Source organism: Tubulanus polymorphus, chromosome 4 (assembly GCF_964204645.1).
Source record: "Tubulanus polymorphus chromosome 4, tnTubPoly1.2, whole genome shotgun sequence".
NCBI lineage: Eukaryota > Metazoa > Nemertea > Palaeonemertea > Tubulaniformes > Tubulanidae > Tubulanus > Tubulanus polymorphus.
The window spans coordinates 12,153,597-12,178,565 of NC_134028.1; the positions used below are offsets into that span (position 1 = coordinate 12,153,597).

General features: G+C 36.7%; 1 protein-coding gene and 1 pseudogene across 5 annotated transcripts in view; one reads left to right on the plus strand and one right to left on the minus strand.

Moving 5' to 3' along the window:
- LOC141903821 (katanin-interacting protein-like) overlaps positions 1–24,969 on the minus strand; it is a 382,582-nt gene that overhangs the window by 198,219 nt on the left and 159,394 nt on the right. For all 5 annotated transcript variants that reach the window (XM_074792155.1, XM_074792154.1, XM_074792152.1 and 2 more), the window contains 4 exons: positions 12,226–12,447; positions 3,755–3,901; positions 2,707–2,839; positions 2,173–2,248 (listed from right to left, as the gene is read on the minus strand). In XM_074792155.1, coding sequence (XP_074648256.1) covers positions 2,173–2,248; positions 2,707–2,839; positions 3,755–3,901; positions 12,226–12,447 — 578 coding nt within the window. The remainder of the gene's footprint in view (positions 1–2,172; positions 2,249–2,706; positions 2,840–3,754; positions 3,902–12,225; positions 12,448–24,969) is intronic.
- Positions 22,963–24,598, plus strand: LOC141903266 (uncharacterized; annotated as a pseudogene).

Sequence of the window (24,969 nt, forward strand, 5' to 3'; positions counted from 1 at the left end):
AGAATTACCAGGGATAAGAACGCCGATCTGTAAAATCCGCAGGTTTTTTTTCTCGAAGTTACACACGCGAACCAGCACCAGCGAGCGCCGAAGACGCAAAGCTATTGGGGGGGGGGGTTTGGATCTTGAACCCATGAACGACCATTATATTTTGGAAGGTAATGGCTAGTTCCAATGTGGTACATCCTCATTCTATGACATTCAGCATCTCATGCATTACGGGTCGAGCCCTGAATTATTGCAGTAAAAATGCGCCGATGAATGCTCACTAAAAATCATCACCCAGTAGTGTATAATATCTGAAGGTGTTCGCCACACACGCGCAGCAACAGTAAGTAAGCCTATATACATTACTACTGTTGCCGCACGCGCGTGTCAGCAATCGATCGATAAAATACATACACACTCATCGTAGTACAAATGTAGATACAAAATCACTGTGTTGCAATGAATATGCATTGAAATGCAATACTTTTACGTGACGATAAGTAAAACAGGAAATGAACGCTTTTACGGTTCACCTGATTACCGATCGCGCCGGACCAATTGAGTGAGATCATTCAATACCGAATTCCGTGGGAAACCGCGGATCCGCGGGGAATTCTCATCCCTGAATTACTTAATGATAGATATCTTAGGAGACCAATTTAAATCATGCATTTGTCGTGAAAAATCTATGACTACTGTCTCGCAGAGCATAGACACCATTAAGCCATGTGGAATTAGTATTCTAAGGACTTTTCAGTTTACTCCAAAACAAGTCTAATAAACTTTAAAAAGCTTCATATCAAGGGTAAGTCGCATGACTCTTGACGCCCATGAATTATCATCCCATAATAACAATGAATCCAATTCTGCATGTACGTTTAGCACAACTAATCCAAATATTGTATACATGGCAATTGAAAAAAACAATTACACAAAACGTCAAGCACTTACCGCATCCGAGACCGCTGCGCTTAAGTTACGACAATAACGAAAAAGCTTCATTTGAATCGTATGCTTGCACACTGTAGTTTAAATTTATTTCTACCAGCTGTTAGAATCTGCAAAGCCAAAGGAATTGAAGACTGTAGTGACCAGTTCATTCCACGAATAATAGCTGGAAAGAAAGTACTCCAAATAAATAGATGTACAGAGTGTAAACCAGCCCCTTACTAACTACTTAGGCTTTCCACTGGCTCTACACACTACATTTAGGGCCTTAATCTGTTCTAGGCGTATCCCCCCCCAAAAAGCTAGCTAAATTTAGGCTGTAGATACCGGTGGGTAGCCAACAATTATCATTGCTTCACCGAGTACTCATTAGCTGCCATATGTACTGTACTCACAAGATCATGTAAAACATTCCCTGGTTAACGGATTCTCACCTTAAATTACATAAACTCTGCTGTTGTCGTTGTCATCGATCCGAGTCGTCAAGTGAAAATGAACGCGGAAGAAAAATTTTGTATGAAAATTCCTGCCATTTCTGTCCATATTACATTGATTTGAGCCAGAAATCCCCGGAAAATCCGAGAATTTTCCGTATTCACGTCAGAAACACAAAAATAGGTCTAAGCGAGGAACTTATAGAAAGCAAAGTATAACGCCCGAAAGGCTCTATTTGATTAGCCAGTGCTGCCACCTGTGGTGTGCGCCGGAAGTGAGAAGCTTATCAGTCGGAGTGACAGATTTAATAATTTGTTCAGTAGTTATTTGGAGAAAACACGACGGTAAGCATTTCTATGCATTTAAAGTTTATGTTTCTAAAGATAATGGTATATTGGTGTATCATTTAAGCATAAATATTGCTTTGTAAGATGTTTCACATAGCCAGGAAGGGTGATTTTGCAAAATATTCATATGACCTTGACCTTCCATTTTAGGTGAAATGTTTTTTGAACAAACCATTTACTATTGTAATTTTGTATTTTCAGTCAATCGTAATCGTACTCGTATTCGTAATCGTACTCGTATTCGTATATTTCATTAGAAGGAATTGACGCTGTTTGACATAATTAAAATTAGAATCATGGAAAATAAACTTGGATACCGTAACTGAATTTTATGGACTTATTCGTTAATCGTATGATTCATACACAAAGAATTTTTGATGTTTTTTGCGTATGTTAAAGTGGTATAATTACATGGTAAGAGATGTTTATCTAAAAACAATGAAAACAAATTTACCTCGCAATTTCACTCTCCACATCATCACTTCCATCATAATCATATACCACTATATCAGTTTTTTTACTATTTGGCTCTGAAGAAAAGGTAGAAAATAGCAGTAAATAAATGAAACTGGATGTTAGTTAAGCCAAATTTTCCATTATCCTTCAAATCAATCTGTGGTAAAAGCAAAGTTTCTCCAGTTATGCTGTGTGTTTCTTTAGCAGAATGATTCTTACAGTTTTCTTCTTACTGACATAAAATAAATGAAATAGAATAGATGCAGATGAAGTGGAATTCAATTCAAAGCTGTAACCCATTGATAATCTTAGTTTTACTCAAATGCAGGTCACTTAAATGACAATGTACAAGTGTTTCACGTCAACTCAGTTTAACATTTCTGACATCATCAATACACAGGAGACAATGAAACCAGTTCACTACCTGATGCAGGAACAACCTTTGTAGTACCTATGCCCAATTCAGAATTGAAGTAAGATTCAGGAGAGGAATACAATTTTGAGTCAGCAGTAGTATTGAAGCTATAATTACGAATGATTCCTTGTAAGTCGATAGCCTGGTGATAATCGTAGACCTGGTTTCCACATCCCTTTTCTATTTGTCCATCATATACAAGTTCTCCACTTACAAATATCAGAACGTCTTTAATTCCAAGGCACAGATCCTGCAAAATTATACTGGACAAATTAATGCCTATCCCTTGAAACTGATATTTTGGGGGAGTGGACCATTGAGAGGGCACTGAAAACCGATATAAAATTTCCCACTACCCAGTCCATAAAAATGACTGCATTAATGAAAAATCCACCATGATAACTTTCTGCTTGCCCACCCACTGGTTATTCATGAGAAATTTCAGCATTCAATAACCCTTTAACCGCAATCGGTCGCTAGCAACTGATTTGAAATAGACCAGCCATAGAGAATAGAATAGTCAAGTATTGATTTCTGTGAAGCCTTCTTACTCATTTTCCTGTGAGCAGATGGCAACACCAGACAGCATACAATGTCTAACAAAGCACAATATATCATACATTTAGCAAACTATTTTGGCCCCAACTATTGCACAATTGTTAAAAATACATATTCTATTTTGCATATGGAAATTCCTCCCAAAAACCAAATTGACTAAAGATATCACAGCAATCGCACCAGACGTACAATTTTCAATCAAAAACTTAACCTGAATGGAGAGCGGTAGTAATTCTTGGCTTACATATCAGAACTAGCCGACAGCTTAGCCATAAGCATTTGCAAGCACTGAAGGCCCAAAGCAATTTCTTGGGGGTAGGTGCAGCTTGGAGCCTTCCCCGAGAAAACTTTTGAAATTAGAGTAGACACTGCCTAAACCGGTACAAATGGGAATGTTCATTAAGTACGTAGGCAAGCCCTAGATAGGACCTCAACAGCAAGAGCGTATGATCTTCGTATAAAGCTAGGTAGGTATTTACACAACATTTTGGAAAATTGTTGGGTTTCACAACTTAGCCACATGGGGCTGAGAGTGAACTTGCTACTAAGGTATGGGTTTGCTAAAAAGGAAATTGATATTAGAGAGTGAATTCAGTATCAAACTTACATTTAAGTTCCTGTTATAATTCCATATTTTCATCTTTGATAAAGCTAAGTCAGCAATAGTGTCATCATGTTTACGCAAAGTGAAGAAAAATTCAAGAGGTCGATTAGGGTCTGTTGCACAACTCCACATATTGCAATCTTTTGTAGTCTGCAAACATAAATCCAGTTATAAAATGAAATTGGTGTGTCAAGGTGTTGTGTTTACTTTGGCCTTTGAAGAATTAACAAATTTGATTACTAGCTATTTACCAACCCACTCATGCCTTATAGCATCAAGGAAACACTTCACTTAGCTTGAGACATGCAGGACATGCCGCGGACATTACCCAGGAACTATTGTATAACTGCTGGCTGTGCTTTACGCAATAATCAACCAGCTACACAATAACATGTTTTTTTATCAAAGATACGGTTACTTGGGAGCGATGAATTCGCATTGTGGTGCCCCTGGTAGCCTTGTCAACAAATTGTTTGATAGTAAACAATGGGTAACAAGACAAACAAGTATACCACGTTTCTTGAAAATATCCCTTATACTTATGGAGAAAATGTGACACAACTAAAAGTTGATGCCAGTCAGACGGACCAATGACGAATGGACAGATAACAATGGCTCATGCCCTAACCCTACAGCTCCACTCTTCCAGTCACAGCGGTGTTAAGTAATTTGCCACAGGCAAAGTGGTTTACCTTTCTAGTATCCAGGAAGAAAGACACTCTAAATATTTGGATGGATATATGAAAGCTGGGGATACTGGAGTGTGTAATGGGTAGTGTAGTGTGATCTGTGTGCATTTGTGGCCAGACCACAGATCACATTGTTCATTGGGGTTTGGTCCAGGACTCGCGGGATTTTCAACAACACGGAAGTAACGTGTAATAAATGATGACTTGAATTGCATGACTACCTACCACCCCTCATTATTGTTGGAAAACTAAACGTTCCGCACTGACTAAAAATTAGCAATAACATTTTAGAAATGGCCAGAATTTTAACTTAGGTTCTATCTCATTTTTATCTTACAATTGCGATTAATATAATTTTTTTTTAAACGGCCGTTAAGGCTTCATGTTTCGTCTGCAATTCACTGCAAATAGTTACGCAACTACGCACATTTAAGTGTTTTTGGCAGCTGTACACTCAATCGGCACCGTTCGTGACTAGCTTCACTGCGGAATTATCATTAATTAACATCGCCATATCACATCATCAACTTATATTGTGCCTTAAAACCCTAACAGCCGAAATAATTGAAATGCACACACGATTTCTATCATTGAAAATTGAGATAGTGGCCAAGTTTGTGTTCTGCTGCTTCGCGTAAATCCCGCGCGGTGAGGCATCCACGCGGAGTGGGGCCGATACGTCTAGAAGAATGTACTATTATACATGTATTCATTTGAAAAGCTTGCGTTCAGTTAGTTTTGGTTTAAATATGACCAGAAAACTATAAGGGCTCTAGGATTAGTATGACTCAAATTTGATATTGGCTGTGTTTTTGCAATTCATTTTATTTAGCATTAAAATCCAGGAAGCCAATTACACAGTTCCAGAATTCTCATTTTGAGCCTACCAGCTCTTTTTCCTCCTGATCAATGTGGCAATATTTTCCTACAGGTTTAGATTTTGTTCAATGCTGTATCCAATCATTCCAGCAGTTTCAAACGGCATCTTGAAAGCAGATAGATGATGAGACAACAAATACTCATCAGAAAGTGACAAACCATAATTTATTGACTAACTTTTTGAAATTACCATATAAAATCTTAGAACAAATAAAGGTTGAATCCCTGCAAAATTTCAAGCTCAAATATTCCTAACTGAATATTTTCTGAAAACAGATCAAAGTTTGGGTTAAGAAACAGAAAATATCAAAACTCTTTTGGCAATCAACTGGGGCCAGTTTAACAAAGCACACTTAACTTTAATTATAATTAGGACCTAAATCATGATTAAATTTCATTAATTATGATTAGTTAATTGCGGTTAAAATTCGGTTTCACTAATTAGGGTTTCATAACAAAATTAACTAATTACATAATTAGGAAACTTAATTACAATTTAACTGTATCAAAATGGTGGATATTTAGTTAGCTATTTGCTGTTCAAGCATCAACAACCTTCCTTGTTCAGAGAGGAAAAGAGAAACTCACTCCTTTGGGAGTTAAAGATTGCTCTGAAAGGTCTCAGGAACCAGTGGAACAACTTAGCAAGATGTCTCCAAAGTTTTTAAATAGAAACTCACCTCCAGTCAGCATCATAAAATCCTCAATGGGGTTTATTTCCGAGCAGTGATACTTTTTAACACCATAAATCCATAGATATGTACTCTACTGACGGAAATCTATCATATCTATGGACAAAATCAATTAGGGGCCTAATTCAATACTTCTAAGTATGTGGTGGTCATGCTGACAAAAAATCGGATGTTTGAAAATAAATCAATAAAATTTAGAGTATTATTTTTACAAAAGGCAAAAAATCCAAATTATTCAGCCAAATAATCTGAAAATCTTAATAAGTGTAGCAATTGCCTTCGTCAATTAATAAACACCAAATTCCATGAATAATATCTGCAGCTTTTTGTTTTTAATAATAAACTAATGATGATTAAATGGTTTAATTACACTCTAGAGAACTAAATTTTATAATTAACTTAATTATAATTTAAATTAATTACGTTTTGTGAAACACCTAACTTGATTTGATCATGATCATTTAATCATGATTAGTGATTTAATCATAATTAAGGGTTAATTACGCTTTGTGAAACCGGCCCCTGTTTTTAAAATGGTTAATTTCCCATTCTAGAAGTTCTAAAAACCTTTTGAGTATGTGGAGTTAAGTGGACACCTTCCACCCCTTTGCTTACCCAGATACCGTAACATATAGTACATAGATATACATTATTGTTAAGATTTTTACATCGAGAAACAGCCGTAGAATTCGATTTTTACCAGACCTTGAATTATATAACATTTTAAGGTAAGGCCAACCCAAAATAATTGTCTTTTCGTTGTAACACCGACTTAACTTTTCAGGATGAGTCAGTAGGTAGGTAGAAATTTTGTTATGCAAAATTTATCACCTTTTTTACAGGGAAACAATATCACAAATCTGCGTTGTGCATATGAAATTTGTCGAATAGCATAGATTTCAAGAGTAATTCTAGATGGCTCCGACGATATCCAAATCACTAGAAAATGTTCATACTTAAATGAACTTGTCAGTAAATAGTAGAGTCCCAAGACGAGCCCCTATCTATAATCTTCCATTCTATCACTCAAGCCAAGCGTATTCAGACCTGCCAACCCGTGTCTGACTAAATCAGAACAATATCATAAATTTTCAGTAATAACTGAATTTTTTCAGTAACACGCGTGTTATGTATAATATGACGCTGTATTGGAAAAAAACGGTTAATTTTACTTGATTTTGCGTTCTGTTTTTTCATTTCAATTGTCAATATGATATTGTACGTTTGTAATACCGGCATGAGACGTGTAGATTATAATTGTCAACTCCTAACACAACTAATACTTTGTCACTAGTCAGTACAAAAAAACAAGTGTGAGGCTCTACGAAACATTCATGCAAGACATTTAACAGTGTATCATCTTCAAATTGGTGGGCTTCCCTCTCTTTGTTGCTGGTTCGTTATTGATAAGGTTCATCACTTATATCAGATAAAATGACGTCTAAATCTATTAAATAATCGCAATCCTGGTCGCAGTAGCCGCCATGTACAGACACACTGATTACAGCAGAGAACCGATGCGACTGGTTGGCGGTGAGAGGTCGTTGTTAAGAAATATTTTTTTTCTAATTTATTTTTCATTTTGACCAAATAGATGACGCAGAATCATTGATTGATATACAAATAAATTAACTTAGTCAGGTTACTTCTAAAAAATGATTCAACGCCTGCAAGCAATCGTCATTATTTTTACAGCAATGTGGGCTGTATCTTTATGAGGCACGAGAGAGAGTATAAAAATTAGTAGATTGCCCCGGTGACAGCCAGCTGATAGATGTACTGTATCGAATGCGTGCAGGAAGCCACGTGTATGCCAGCGGTCTGTGTAACACAGTGATATTGATTGGATGTTAGGCGCGTATATCATCTACCAGAACGCACGGCGTGCGCTAAGAACTCCTATTTTAGTTTCCGATAATAAAATCAACATGTTGAAACTTCTTGTAAAACGTAATGAAAATAGACTAAAATCGTATTTTTGAACACCCAATTGTGTCAACGTAATTTGTCCTGTCAATCCGCAACGATTACGGGAAATTGTAACAGTTGGCATATCTGTGTATTGTACCTGAATTAAAACAATGACTTCTTCTATTGAGCACGTAGGCTATGCTATGCTGTGTTGAATTGAAGCGCGCGACCGCCGATTCTAAATATAGAATTTCCACACAGCGCTTTTGCATGTATATATATTATTGATCTGCACAGTAGTTCTAGACAACAGCCGTGTTTTGCAATGAAGTTGTAAAATAAGATTTCAGAGATCGTAGCACCGGTTTTATGAGACGCTTTTGCATTCTGTTCTTTAAGTATGCTACGATCTAACTATCAACTTTTCCCCAGGACCCTAACCCCCCTATCATTTTCTCAATGGATCTACATCAATCTCAAGAATGATAAAAATGGACCTCCAACCGCGAAAATCCGCGGAAGGTTTTCATCCCTGCATAACATAGGTAAACCAAAAAGATGACCATGGACTCTAACACCACTAATGTAAAACGAGATGTGAGATCAAAGGGTCCAGCTGTCGATGCAAAAGGGATCGTAGCTACTTCAGATCGGACACCGAGTGTTTACGTTTATAGTCGAACAACCTTTGAGCAAGAAATACGTCATATTGGATTAGAATGAGGCAAAGCCTCGAATGCCCCCGGCCTGAAATTCACCGCCACATGAAGTGACAGGGTTTGTGGTAAATGCGTTAGAAATATCATGGCTACAATTATTTCATTAAGAGTGATATTACAGAACATGTGTACAAAGTGTAAATAATTTATTAACAGTTGCAGCCTCTAGGCTGTTTTCCCCTGATGGCCATAATTTGAATCGGTCAACAATTGTGGCCTCTAGGCTGTTGACGTCGGCCCCCTGGTGGCAATAATTTAAATTGAATTGAACCCAATTTTAAATGGGCTTCTGGCCCTAGTGATATCCTACTTGTGTACCAAGTTTGTCGGTCACCAATTGTAAGGGGTTTCATTAGGGTATATTCAGGCCTCCTCAGAAAATTGTTACCTATGTATTTGACACTGATACATTGTATACCATGGTGTTGATAACCTTTGGGCTAAAAAATAAGACAAATAATTTGAATATATGTGAACGTGAGGATGGACAGTTTCTCGTTCTTCATTATGGTTATTGGTGTCCGTTGCCATGACAACCGGATCAAAAGGGTCTAAAAATAGTGACTGATTTCATTTTCATCATAAAAATCATTGCCGGCACTAAATCTATTTTCTGACTAAGTCTCAACATCTGAACTGCACTGTCATATTCGTTGTCACTCGCAATTTGTTCACGACCAAATTCCAAGTCACCAGCATCACTGTCAGCATCATATACGAGCTGCTGAACCGTTTCATCCAGCCAAATTGTTTTTTCAGGCTGCTGCCATCTTGGATTTTATGCAGATGGCTGCAACGGCTGATACTGATAGATATGCCCTTCTAGAAGAAGGTTAAGCGATACCGTATCACATAAGGTACGGGTATGCTAGGTTGCCAATTTGTATTGTATGCCATAGGGTAGTGGTATTGTAAGGGTTAAGCGAAAGTCCATAACAATCGGTCAACAATTGCGGCCTCTAGGCTGTTAACGTCACATGCAGTGGCGGCGGCGTACTCAGACAGTGGTAAATCTATATGCCCCCTCTCAACTAAAGTTGAGCCAGGGGCATAGAAATGTACACAGATTATACAACTAATAAACCAATGGAATAATCAATTTATGTAATTTTGTTATCTAAATTTCTATAAAGATAATACTCTACGAATTCCACAATGATATTCCCGAGTTTTGATGAACTTTGAATGATCGCTTACATATTGAACAGCTTGTTCGTTGAGAGTTAAATTGATCTAATTTGCCAATTTTGTAAACCAAATTACTCACAAATGAAGCAATTGGTTATGTTTTAGTGATCTTATAATTACAAATGGAGCTAATTAACTTATTGATTCAGTTAACCTCCGGAACCGAGCATTATCACAAACTATTCCATCTATATCTAACATATATAAGACCCATCTATTTTCATGGGCAGCTGTTCAATAATATCCTATCCCACTAGCCAGGTGTCAATTGATCACTTATTTGCAGTGGATACTAGCACTTTAAATACGCGTGATTATTATTATTATTATTATTATTATCATTATTTTATTAATACTATTATCATTAACTAAATCTTTTTGACCACTAATATTTTCAATTATTTTAAATTGAACTCATTTTGATATTTGACCATAGCTTTAGCCACTGATAATTCAGGGAGTGTAGAATACTATAGACCACATCTACAGACACATGAGCTACGCACTCATCAGAATTGCAATTAGCCACACTGACAGGTAAAGTCACACGAATGCCAAAGTGCAGAAAGCAGTAGCTCGGATGCTATAGCAGAGATCAACGGCAGCATTTTTCGTTGCAAGTGCCTTCGTTTTAGAGTCCATGAAATGACTAACAACAAAATTGATTTCTGCATGAATGCATGCTATAGCGCACAACATTGAAATATGTATATCAACCTACACTTATATGAAAATGCTTACGTTTTAAGAAACTTACGCGGTGGATCAATGGATGACAACCGTGTAAGGGCAGCCAACGATGGCATCATGGGAAAAATGCAGTTCGCATGCTCAATGTATCTAACGACGCAACTTTGATAGACAGCATGTTGATACCATCAATCATATCATCGATCTTTCTTCTATTGTTTTCGACATCTAGTCTCATATACATAGTATGTTATTCAATTGCGAACTGTACAGGTATATCAATTTTCATAGAAATCTCTTAATCCCATTGAAAGATGTACATGAAAATGTTGTTTCTGATATTTTGTATGTAGCGCTAATGGATACCTAACCAGTCGAAAGATAACTTTTTCTCACCAATGTTTTAACTAAAAACAAACCGCATAGTGAGCACATCGAGTCTGGGAACCATAAGATATATCCTGTAAAGATTGTAACATGATGTATATCGGTGAAACGGGTCACAATCTTAGTCAACGTATAGATGAACATAGAGTAGATACCCGTAATGAAAAGCCTGAGAGTGGGATGGCAAATCATGTTTTTACAACCAACGACCAATTTGACTTTCAGAATTCTAAACTCATATAAATTGTAAAGACATCCCTAAAAACATATTGGAATCAGCCCTTGTAAACTTTCAAAATCCAACATATCTACCAATCTAAATACTGGTTTTTCTAGACAATTAATTATTATCTAGACATATCAACTCTCTATTAGATTGTGGTTAATATCACTATGTGTCATACTGCTATCTCCAGCTATGTAACTTCTGTTTTCTGGTCATTCCACCCTATGATGGCTGTTAGTGAACAGCCAAAACATTGTGGTTTCATTTAAATAAATCATATCATATGAAATAGATTGTGGGACTTCTTCGATTATCTACAGTATACACAGATTAGAGTGTTTCATTCGATTACTAAGATAACTTTTAAGATAACATTTTGTTCGAGAGAAATGCTTTCCTTTCTGGGAAATGTACTAATTACTAGGCACTACGAATTGCGCCAATATTGCTGAATTTAGTTTGAAGCTCAATCCATATGGGGGTCCCAATCTAAAACCTCATGTTTTTTTCAGAAACCCACTGCACAGTTTGTTGTGCATTACATTCAAATTAATCATTTGGGAAGCATTGCGAGGATAATGATGGGGACTGTTTTTCATTGCCCTTAGGTCGCCTCAAAACTATTCACCAGGAATTTTATTTTGTTTTTTATCAAATATCATCAGAAATTTGAGGACCTAAATACAACACGCGTGACCATAGCTAGTATCACGGAAACAGGCAGATGTCGTGTTACGAGCATTTTTCTATCAGATGATCAGTTCTATATGATTGAGCGTTATGGCATTACATCTATAGAATTAGAGATACAACGGGTGTTATGTGGTGAATGGCAGGATATTTCCTACGGTAGATAAAATGCCTTTATGGTCTCCGACCGTAGAAAGGGCAATGCTTCAAGCATCTGAACCAATAGGGTATTCGTTCGTTCTGGCAATGGTGGTTTTTCTCAATCTGATTAAGAGTTATATGATGTATATCATGCAGTTGCAAAACTGTATTACAAGGTGATGCCATCAGCAAATATATGTAGCTTGTCCAGCGGATTGGTTTGGGATCAATCGGTTGATTTTTAAAGATTTATCATACTCACTTTAAATTTGCCATTAATGAGCGAACCAATATCACCATTTGAATCAATTGCACCATACACAATTATGTCCTCCGGCTTAATCTGTAATCTTCTGTTGTCCATGTCAATAAATTGAATTTCTGTCAGGCCAAGACGCTTTGGATGGCCCCAATTTGAAATTACTTTCATGTTTACTTCAATAACTGAGTGATCTTCGCATTGACTTATTTTAAGCGGCATCAGCTGGAATGAAAATGTTTGTGAACTAATGAAATTCCTTCATCAAGCCATAAAAAACCTTGAATACAATGTATTCTTTATAACGTAGACAACTACGAAAATCCTGGGTAACAAGTAAAATCCCACAATAAAAGAATTAGATGATAAAATGTTTATTAAAACATAATTTCTGATGATATTTTGCTCCAATAACAATCTGAACCCTAATGTCCATTGTGGAGTTTATAAAATCAACTGTTCTGATTGTAACCTTTTTTACATTGGGGAAACCGGTAGGAATATTAAGGATCGTATTAAAGAACATAAACAAGATGTATTTAATGGGGTTAAATTAGAAAGTGGGGTAGTCTCCCATTCTTTGGTTACCGGACACAATTTTGATTTTTCTGGAGCCAATATTATCTTTCCCAACAGTAGTCGCACTAAACGACATATAGTTGAATCTGCTTTGATTACTACTCATTCCGATCGTTCTGTCAACCTCAATAAAGGTTTCAGCCCCCATAATAAACTTCTTTTAAGTTATGTCAGTGCTCTAGTCCCCACAACGTAATGTGCAGCGATTCGTGTCCTATTTCATATTTCATGTATTAATACAGTATTTGGCAAGTCATTTTAGACTGAAGAAGGGTGGTAGTAACCACCAGAAATATTTCTTATATGTTTTAATAAACATTTTATCATCTAATTCTTTTATTGTGGGATTTTACTTGTATCGTTTTATCACGGATATTGTGATCTACCATTGATTCATCCTGGGTAACCCCTATTCCATGTGAGGAGATGACTCCTATGACAGTGATAGATAACATTTATCAAATATAGCTGCAAAGCAGTGATAACGGGTTTTCTGCACAGTCTTAGAATCCTGTTCAACAGTTAACACAGTTTTATTAGAGGAAGGTTGACAAACAGTCAATCAGACCTACTTGAAACCATGGACAACTGTACCAGATGGTCCTATTTGCCTATGGAAAATCGACTGTTAGGCCATAATTACTCTTAATGGATTCGACAAAGCATTTGATAAGGTACAACATCAGCCATTACTAAACAGGCTATTAGGAAACAGTATCAATGATAGGTCGCTCAAATGGCTCAGCAGTTATCTCTGAACGAAAAAAAAACGTGGGGCCGAAATCAACAGAATGCCTCATCTTGGAATAAGTCGGTCTAACTAGTGTAGTCACGCAAGGTAGTATCTTAAGTTGTCTTCTCTTTAATGGCCTGATAAATGACATGCACAGTAATCCAAAATGTACCGGACCGAGTAAATATCCAAAACGACCATAACACGCTGTGTTCCGTACATTGCCAGAAACATAGAAGATGGGCTTCAACCTAAAAGGCATGGTATGGATATTGGATACAAAGAAAACCCAGGTTCAGATTATACCTTTGTGTTCGAATTAGAAGATTATTTTTTTCGAATAAAGATTACCCTTGCAAAAAATTCACATATGTTATGTGTGTGAATAACACACATTACATGTGTGAAAGACACAAAAAACACATGTGATTCCAGCCATCACACGTGTGATCTGTGTTGTGGAGCCCATGACATGTGTGAATAACAAATGATCACACGTGTGATTGTGAAATACAAGGTGTCATTGAGAAATACATGTGTGATTCACACATGTGATTGGCTCAACAACACAGATCACATGTGTAACCGCTGGGATCACATATATCATAGAATAACACATGTGATTAACATCAGTTATTCCAATCTGCAACATGTGTGATTGTACTTGTGATCACTTCGGATATGAACCATTCCCATGTTGGTTCCAAATTCTGAACATCTGCATTTTTGTCATAGAGTCCATTTTGGAATAAGAATATTTCCATTACTGTACTTTTTATTTCAACATTCATAGATTTTATGCCGCGCCTACTGAGCAAAAACCTAGTACGAATGTCCATTCCTAGTTTGTGTTTTTATTCGGCTTAATTAATGTTATTATATATTTTTGCATTCGCTGTTGAGTTTAAAAAAATATATATATTCAAAAACGAATTTGAAAAATTATCAGGTATTTACGGGATTCGAACCATTCACGACGGCTAGCAAAGGACTGGGAATGAGCATGCAGGCATGCACGGCGCCATTTCAAATTATTTCGAGGATGTTTTTGCTGTTTTTGGTCAATTTTCATGGTTAATTTCTTAGTTCGAACAGTCTGGTGTTTGAATTCAAGCTCCAAGGCAAGTATTATTGTGTTTCATCAAATATTTATAGTCGACGATGATGATTGAATTTACTGTAATCAGTAAAATCTGTGTCGTGTACTGGATCAATTAAATCAAATTCATCCAAACTTTATATGATGCATGGCAAAGTACAACACGTCCATGCCTAGCTTCTTCAAGTAGGCCTAGATTACACCATGAACTCTTTTTAAATCACAATCTGTCCAGTCATGAAAATGACGCTAGTTTGCATACTATACTAATCATTCCTTAACATTGAACTGAATGATCAGCCGGTATTGAACAGTATTTGCCAATTTTTTCTACATATGAAGAATTAATCACTTACAAATGAAAATGGAATATTCCATTATTAATTTAGGGAGTGAGTACATTTCCTTGAGTAGTGATTTATGTATATGAAAAATGAAACTTATACTTTCAGCTGGAACAAATTACTGGAAAAGAGGTCAAGAGTATTGTTATGGTAAGTGTGACCAGATGATTGATATTAGGGATATTGATTTATTGGTTTATTGTTTGGAATTGTGTGCAATATTAAAAAGTTTTATAAATTTGTCTCATTCCAGATCATGTTTTGAAGTAAAGATCGGTGGTTACCGCAGCCTAAATTAGAAAGAAGATTGGACAAAACCTGAAACAGTATAAATCGACGAAGTAAATCTGCAAATATTAGAAAATAAAATTCCCATTAACATGTACACAAGCAAGTTATTACATTTGGTTGGTAATTTTGAAACTACATTTCAGATGCAGATCAAATGCGTTATAAATCACACATGACTGTTATATGACATGTATGATTCATATTCAGGGCTGCATCACACGTGTGATTCAGATGTGTAAAAATGGTACAAAATCACATGTGTGATTTAGAAAATCACACGTGTGATGCAGCTTGAATGTGAATCACATGTGTGATTCACTTGTGTAAAAATGGGACAAAATCACATGTGTGATTCACATACAGGGCTGTAACACACGTGTGAAAACTATTTTTTTCGAACGAATGAAAGCAATTCTGTTCAATTGAAATACTTTATATTTTTGGTTCAAACAAAAAACTTTTAACAGTATACTTGTTCGAACAAAAAACTTGATGATCTGATAAGAAAAATTCGAAGAATGATTGTTCGAAAGAAAAACCGTTCATTAGGACAAAAAAAGTTTCTTCGAACGAACACAACTTCGCTCTAACGATTTTTTCAAATTGTTTCAATCGAACAGAATATTATTGGTTCGAAAGAAAAACTTTTTGTTCCAGTGAAAAGATTTTCGAGCGAAAGGTCTTTTGAACAAAAAAAAGATCTTTCTGGGGCTCCGCAGTAACTTAAAGCCAGACGTAGGTCGGCCTTGCGATGCGATCCTCGCGTTGCGTCGCAAGTGTGAGTGCAAGTCAGTTGCGACACGATTGTCAGCAACTGTGTGCGACTAGTTTCTGCCAGTCGCACAAGTGCGTAGGTCAGTTGCGACGGTCGTGTCGCGTCACAGAAAGTAGAACATGTGCGACTCATTGTGACTGGCGTCGCTGAGAGATGCAACCCGCTCCTGGCAGTCACGAGGGAGCGTAGGTAGATGAGTCGTTGCGACGCAATCATCGCTGGCAGTCGCAGTGAATGGCGTCGCAGTGAGTCACAAGCCGTCGCAAGGCTGACCTATGCCCGGCTTAAGTTATTAGGAATTAATGAAATACCAGTTTCATTTATGATGAAAAAACTCAAATGAATAGTCCCGCTTATAAAGCTGTCTGCTCGGACGAAATTTCAAATCTTCACTTTTGCCTATAAAATTGATAATTGTGATTGATCGTTGCAAGTCAGAACCAGTTAACATGCATTTTAATAAATCTGATTCCTCCTTTACAGCTTTAACCTAGTAGAGGCTAATAGCCTTTGTAGGCCTATATATATGCGAAGGCCTAACATCCGGACAGATTGGTCGTAGGCCTATTTAATTACAACCCTCCTAAATATCGTATACACCTTATTTAACAGAGATATGTCTCTGGGGTATTGAATTCGTAAAATCAATTTCATTTTCGCATTATGAAGAAAGAAATCTCTTGTACATCGTAGCAATGTTGCCAGAATTTTATTTCAAATTTTGTTTCGAAGTTCAATCCAATGAGTCCATTAATAAACACAACAATTATACTGTGTTTGTTTTAGACAGTAAAGCACAGTGCCCGTAGGCCTAAAGCCTTAAGGTCGCATACAACTCGATAAACACTTCAAGCGACACAGCGAGCGATCTCCTTACTCCGAATGTCAAGTGTGAGTCATGCATACGGATAGGAGTGTGTTAAATACTTGTATTTATTAAATACCCTGTCCATTTGACAAGGATCGGTACGTACTGTAGGAAATATGGAGTTTAGATAAATGGTTGAAGCCCGTGGCCGAATAATATATAATATATTCTTTTAATTTGATACCTCGTCAACACAACAGCTTTTCTCCGCTACATCTCTTCGGCGTGTTTAGTTTAGGTCTACGACTCCCCGGTACTCTAATGATTATATTAGTAAATACACAGTAAATTTTGTATTGTAAAGAAAAATTGGTATTGTTAACTTAACTGCTTGAAGCCCGCGGCCAAATCACTGGTAGTAATAAATTCATTTGTACTTGATTTGGTTCTCATGCCGAGGAGAAACTCGCAGTTGATCCCCGGAAGGACGATGTAGAGACACACGTCGATCTTTACGGCTCGACAGTGCTTTTAAAATCTAAAGTAGTAAATTTCCTGTGTATCGGTTATATGATTTGATGAGGAAAATGGGCTATTGTTAAAATTAGTTTTTAAAGACCGCAGCTTAATGTGCAATCTTTGGGTAATAAATTTGTTAATTTATGCTTGAATTGACAATCGACGTGACAAGAAACCTGCGGTAGATTTCGGAAAGACGACTTAGAAAAACATGTTGACTCTTTGAATGGGGCTCAATTTTCGATGTTTACCGCCTGACAGTGCTTTTGTAACGTTGATAGTTCAAAATACGCATGGAGTATTTGAAGATTGAAGTGAGCTGAATGATATCAGACGGATTGTATCGGCAACAGCGGTAATGTAAAAAAGCCTATGAACTTTTGACAAAAAAAGTGTGGAAAAAATAATAATAAATATAGCTGCATAGCAGCGATAACGGGTTTCTACCTAACTGGTTCATATATTGCAATGGGAAGCGTAAAAAAGATTTCATCGAGATTATTCAAATCCGTCCGTAATATAGGACTATATCCAAGAAGCGCAACCTGGGTCAACAATATGCTGGTTTATGTGGATCCAAAAGGGCTACCATGTAAAAGGTACTGATGTACCAAGTCTAATCAAATTGGCTTTGAGAATACCGAAGATATGGTCCCCCGGTGCCGGCAGTTGTATCAACTTGAACGTCGCGTGTCGAGGCAGGTGGTGGCCAGAAAAAGAAATATTTCCGGGAAAATTTTTTTGAAGACGCAAGGCATTGACTGATCAGTTGTGTTGTTTTCTTTCTTAATTTACATTTGATAATTGGCAGGTCATCTTGCTAGGAGTCCGTTTGTCAAAGCATCGAAGCAACACAGTCTAACTTGTTCATGTCTCAGATAATCCAAATTACACTTGCACAGCCCAACGTTTTTCAGTGTGTAAACTTTATCATACTCTGCATTGTAGGACATTGAGGAATTGAATTTTAGCCATCTGAGCCCTCGGCTTGATTCAAGCAAAAGACCTTAACTGACTTCACAGAATTTGATTATGAGTAGGATTTTCTAAATTTCTGAAGAATACTTTCTCTGGTTTTAAGATCAATTCAATTTCAATCTTGAATACATAAAAATAAGTCAATTAAATTTTCATTTTATTGAAAGAAATTCTACTGAACACAGATTTTGAACTGAATGACGTGTTGATTTATCCAGGCGAAAAAATTACAGCAAAATCAACTGATGATCAACGAGGTGAAGTTTTCATTTATCTTTGGATATTAATCTACCCCCTGATGATACAAGCTTTTTGGCTACACCTTTTGAAACATTAACACCTGATCTAATCGCACCAATTAGTCAGCCACAGTCAATTTTCATGCCATCTGACCTCTTTCCACCTGTAATTAAGCAATGAAATGTAATAATTACTCGGTTATATAATATCATAGAGGAGTGAAAGAAAGTATAATAACTGATTACTTATCCAAATATTGTAAACATGGCAACTGAAAAAATGACAATTACATAAAACGTCAAGTACTTACAGCATCTTAGACAGTTGCGCTAAAATTACGACAATGACGAAAAAGCTGGATTTGGAACGTACACTTGCACACTGTGGTTTAAATTTATTTCTACCAGCTGCAAGAGTCGGCAAAGGAATTGAAGACCGTAGTAACCAGTTAATTCCACGAATAATAGCTGGAAAGAAAGTAATTGAAATGAATAGTCGTACACATAAGTGTAAACAAGCCCCTTACTAACAACTTAGGCTTTCCACTGTCTCTATTCACTACATTTAGGGCCTATTCTAGGTGTATCCCCCCAAAAAAGCTAGGTAAAGTAGCTAGCCAACAATGATCATTGCTTCACCGAGTACTCATTTGCTACCATATGTACTAATATTATACAGAAATCATGTAAAACATTCCCTGGTTAACGGATTCTCACCTTAAATTACGTAAAATCTGCTGTCGTTGTCATCGATCTGAGTTGTCAAGTGAACGCGGAAGTAAAATTCTGTATGAAAATTCCTACCATTTCTGTCCATATTACGTTGAATCGAGCCAGAAATCTTCAGGAAATGTAGCCAACGGAAATTGATTTACGAATAGAATTAACCAATTGACTCATTTTAAGGATCATGGTTTCGTGAAATTCATCATAAGGTCCTAAAACTCGCGATAAATTCAAGCCGAAAATGATTTCAACCATCCGCCATGTTTCATTCATAAGACACTTATTACGCACCGGCTGTAGTTATCGTTCATGGGAAATGACGGAAACGGATTTACGGTTGACTTTGAAGCTCAAGGTCGTGCGGTAAATTTTAGGCTTTTCGGGGTGCACTTTTATCAATGGATGACGATTCTTTGCGTTATTCTTATCGCTGTTTAGACCCGGTAATTATGCGGGATTAATTCATAGAATACATTAATAGATTACTATACGCAAATTCGAAATGGTCAGGCACTATTTCTGACAGAATTTAAAATTACGTTATAAGCTGTTGGTAGTCAAATCTGAGAAGAGTTACATTTTATGAAAAAATTTTGGCTGGAAAGTGGACCATAAATAATAATAATCAACAGGAATACAAGAGGGTTTCTGCGAAAGCAGCAGAAACCCTAATAAATATAGCTGCCAAGCAGCGATAACGGGTTTTCTGCACAGTCTTAGAATCCTGTTCAATGGTTAACACAGTTTTATAAGAGGTAGATTGACAAACAGTCAATTACATTACATCTACTTGAAACCATGGACAACTGGACCAGATGGTCCTATTTGACTCTGGAAAATCGACTGTTAGGCCATAATTACTGTTTATGGATTTCGACAAAGCATTTGATAAGGTACAACATCAGGCTATTAGGAAACAGTATCGATGATAGGTCGCTCAAATGGCTCAGCAGTTATCTCTGAATGAAAACATGTTGCCGAAATCAACGGAACGCCTCATCTTGGAATAAGTATCCTAAGTCGTCTTCTCTTTTATGTCCTGATAAATGACAATAAACTCATTATATTACAGAATTAATGAAATACCAGTTTCATTGATGATGAAAAAACTCAAACGAAAAGTCTGGCTTATAAAGCTGTCTGCTCAGATGAAATTTACAAAAAAAATTCATTTTTGCCAATAAAATTGATAATTGTGATTGATCGTTGAAAGTCAGAACCAGCTAATCACTAATTAACATTGTTATGTACTGCAGATTTAGATATACGTACACATATATAACGCTTTTAAACGTAACGCTTGTTAACCAGATAAGAGATTACTACATATAACACTGTGTTCTGAATACTACATATAATATTGAATTGTATTACCGTGGTTCATAAGTTCCATTTATATTGAGTTGTATATAAGTTGTGTACATGTGAAATAAATCAGAGCTGTAATAAACTGCCTAAACTCCACACACGTCGATGTCTTAGCGTTGGTAACTGGTTCTCTGTCCGTGCCGTAATAGAAATGGGGGCTCGTCCAGGAAGGAAAAAAATCATTTGGAAGAAACCGTACACGGAATGATGGTGCAGACCGATGGTTATTGTGGTTCGTTTTTCTATGCGTAGCTGTTTGTTTTACGTGGCGTTTTGCGGAAAATTTCATAATTTTTGTATCAGTACTCCGGAGGCAGATTCGTCGTTGTTTATAAGGTACTGTACCTGTTTTATTACCTTTACTGGTGTTATATAAAATTCTGTCCTTCGTTAAAATCGAAAATAGTGTGAATTATGTCTCAAAAAGTCGTTGACTTTCAAACCTCTCCCACGTGGGAGTTTTTTAATTCGTTATTGAAGTCGGACTTAATTGTTCTAGCAGCCAATTATGAAATCTCAATTAAAACTTAAATACGAAAATCCGAAATCAAGGAATCAGTTGCTCAGCATATAATTCAACAGGGTGTATTAAAGGGGTCATGAAGAGGTTTAGGAAAAAATTCTAAATCTAATTTTTTTTGTATAAAATGATTACTATATGCGTCTATAGTAGTTTCATGGAAAAAAAAAATTAAATATCATTATCCAATCCCGAGAAAAGCCCGTAGCAACGGCCCCAGCAACAGGACGCTCGCGATTGCGCGTCGATATTGATGACGTCATTCTGAGAAGTCCTCTCCACAGGCAAACCCGGAAGCGTTCTACTACTACGTTTATTCACCGAAGATTCCGCAAATTAACGCTAATTTTTCAACGATTTTGACAATGCCCCGCCGTTGTGTAGCCATGCATTGCTCTCACGAAGGCAGTTCGAAGTTTGAGTGGCCAAAAGACCAAGCGAGAGATAGGATATGGACGGCTTTCGTGCGCACGAAGAGGAAAAAAACTTTCAGCCCACTCCAACCAGCCAACTTTGCTACAAGCACTTTTCTGACGAGGCTTTTTCTAACATGATGGCACATGAACTCGGATACGCAAAATCGTAAGCAGTTATTAGGCATAATTCAAATACATTTTTCATTTATCTGACTGAATAGCCTAAGTCTTAGTCAGTTCTAAAAATTCGCTTGCCGAGCTCGCATGTCTTCGTATCCAGTTCAACTTGTTTTGCACCAAGAAGCCCACAGACCAGCAGTATATGTCTATAATATGACCTGACAGCACCAGTGATAATAATTAGCCAACTACTAGTTTCAATTTGATGTTTAATTCTTATCCAAAACAAAAAATGGTCAATGGTTGGGCCAGGTGTAGGAGGCTGCTGGTTCAATAGGCCTATATAGTCAGAGATGATGTAGAGCCCTAGGTCCAATTACTGAAAGAGGTCATAATGTATTAATTGACAATTATTTTATCTTGAAGACTTCGTCTAAAGTCTGATGCCGTTCCCACAATTCATTTGCTGCAAGTCGAGTCTCCGCAGTCAGAACCCTCAGAAACATTTGTGTCTCCAACACCAAATATGTGCGCTAGTGAACCCAGGTCAGCCTATGCCAAGCGAGAGAGGCAACGGTTAGTGGATAATGCTGTCGCAGATACTTGTGATGATAGTCAAGTAGATTTAGACATCTCTGGAGTTGAGCCACTTTCTGAAGTGCACCATAAAGGTAATTAATGGCTAAATCTTTTTAAGAGTTCATAGACACACCAAACTTGTTTTTCACTTATCATTTTGCAAAGTGACCAATCATATTATACATTTTGATTACTTTCTATTCTTTTAGCTTGCCAAACTTTGAAATACAAGCAAAAGTGCCTCACCTGTCAAAATAAAGTTCGACCACAGCTCATATCAGTAGGGACTCAAGTTTCTTCTCCACAGTCCAAAAAGCGAAGGAGACTAGATACAGATGAGCAAGACGATTTTGGATCAGCAAGTGACAGCTCTGATACAGATACAGAGAGTGATAAAAGTTACATCCCAAGCGATGAAAATGAGGAGGAGGAGGAAAATGGTGTATTTCACGAAATGAAGTAGGTACACTCTACAAATATGATATAATACATTTTTTTTGAGGTTTAACAATTGATTTTGACTTTTTCCTTTGATTTACTCACAGAAGCGATGAAGATTTGCCTTATCAAAAGAGAAAGAAACACATAGTATTTGAATCCTTTCTGCTTCAACTTTTTGTAGTGTGTATCTTGTGTGGAGGAGAGAATGAGTGTTATAAACAGGTAGGTGGAGAAGGTTGCATTTTTTATCATTTCAACTGAAAGAAAAACAGCTACCAGTACATGTTTTCTTTTTCCAGACTAAAGGTACTTTCTTACGAGTTCGTACCAAGTGTACTAATTGCGGCTTAACGAATGAATGGCAGAATCAACCACTGATCAAACAAATTCCAGTACTTAACATCTTACTGAGTGCGAGCATTCTGTTTACTGGCTCCAGCCCAGAAAAGGCACTTCGTATATTTCGGTACGCTATGAAAAAATGCCGATTAAACGAAAATATTACTCAATTATACGTATTTCATTAATCTATTGTATCTTTTCAGGTTTATAAATATACAGTGCCAAACTGTTAGGACGTTTTTTAACCATCAAGCTCGATTTCTTCATAAAGCAGTTAATGAAACATGGACAAAATCGAAAGCAAAAATATTAGAAAACTTGAAAGGCAGTCAGCTGATACTAGGAGGGGATGCTCGATGTGACTCCATGGGACACTCCGCAAAGTTCTCTAGTTTTAGCCTCATGGAGCTGAACTTGAATAAATTAATATCTGTAAACTTAGTTCAAGTAAGTTTTTTTTCACTCGCACAATTCATGCTGTTATTAAATCAGAATGAAATTTTTATTCTCCTTCAGAGCAATGAAACCGGCAATAGTTACAATATGGAACTTGAGGGATTGAAACGATGTTGAAAGGACTTGGCTATTATAACCGATCGTCACCACCAAGTTGCCAAATGGATTAGGGAATCCTAGAATATTCCCCATTATTTTGATTGCTGGCATGTAGTGAAAGGTGAATTTTTAGCAAATAGTCTCTAAGCCGTAAACTATGTACTTATCAAGTGACTTTGATGAAAGTTGTAAATTTGAAAACTTGTTATCTATTTTCAGGTTTGGCTAAGAAACTGGACGCCATCTCCAAATCATTTTCTATTGTGAAATTGTGGATGAAGAGCATTACATATCATCTCTACTGGCTCTACTCAATCATCATCGCCTGGCGATAAAGAAGAAATCAGGAGGAAATGGGCTTCAACAGTTGAACATATTCAAAATATCCACCACAACTGTTGCCACGGTCCATTAGAAAAACCGAAGAAATGGTTGAGACCAGGTACACTTTATAACTAAAAAGAAAAATTTGATTATAATCTCTTTCGAAATGGTAATTAACTCTTTATATACAGGAAGTGAAGCTTGCGAGAAAGTTGTAAACCTGTTGACCAAAAAGCTATTCGTTGGTGATGTGACAAACATGTCATCTCTTGGACAGACTAGCGGTGTAGAGTGTTACCATAGTGTGGTTAATCATTTTGCTCCAAAGATGTTAAAATTCTCATACCAAGGAATGTGCAGTAGGTATGTTATCTTCTAGCCAATTTGTATCCATTGGTGCCAGTACTTATATACATTTTTGAAATACATGTATTGTGAAGATTATAATATCGGTATATTGCAGGATCTATCTTGCAGCTCTTCATTATAATGAGAATGCAGGGCGGCCTCAAGCTATGAATAAGTCAGGATGCGGCCAATACAATATTGTCTTTCCTAAATACAAGAAGGGTGGATATTCTGTAAGGAAGGTTCTAGTAAATGCATCATACAGTGAGTAGTTATCCAGTAGTTATTGTGAACAAAATAGGCTAATACATGTATATACATTGTTTAACCCTTTGAACCCTGACGTTTGATATTACCTTTTACTATATACCCGGCTTCGGGGGCAAAAATTCCCTATATTCAAATAGCTGTAAAATTTTAACTAATAAAGATATCTACATGAAATAAAGTTTATTAGACATTACAGGAAGTAAGCTTCTCAAAAAACATATCAAACACTCACCCTACTCCCAGTATCTTTGAAGTGAATGCCACTTTCGGAAGCAGTTTTCAGCTTCAGTGCCGATACAGAGAAAAACGTTACATAACATACACCTATATACAGTTTTGCGTCTTTTAGGTAGATTTTCATCCCCATTCCTTT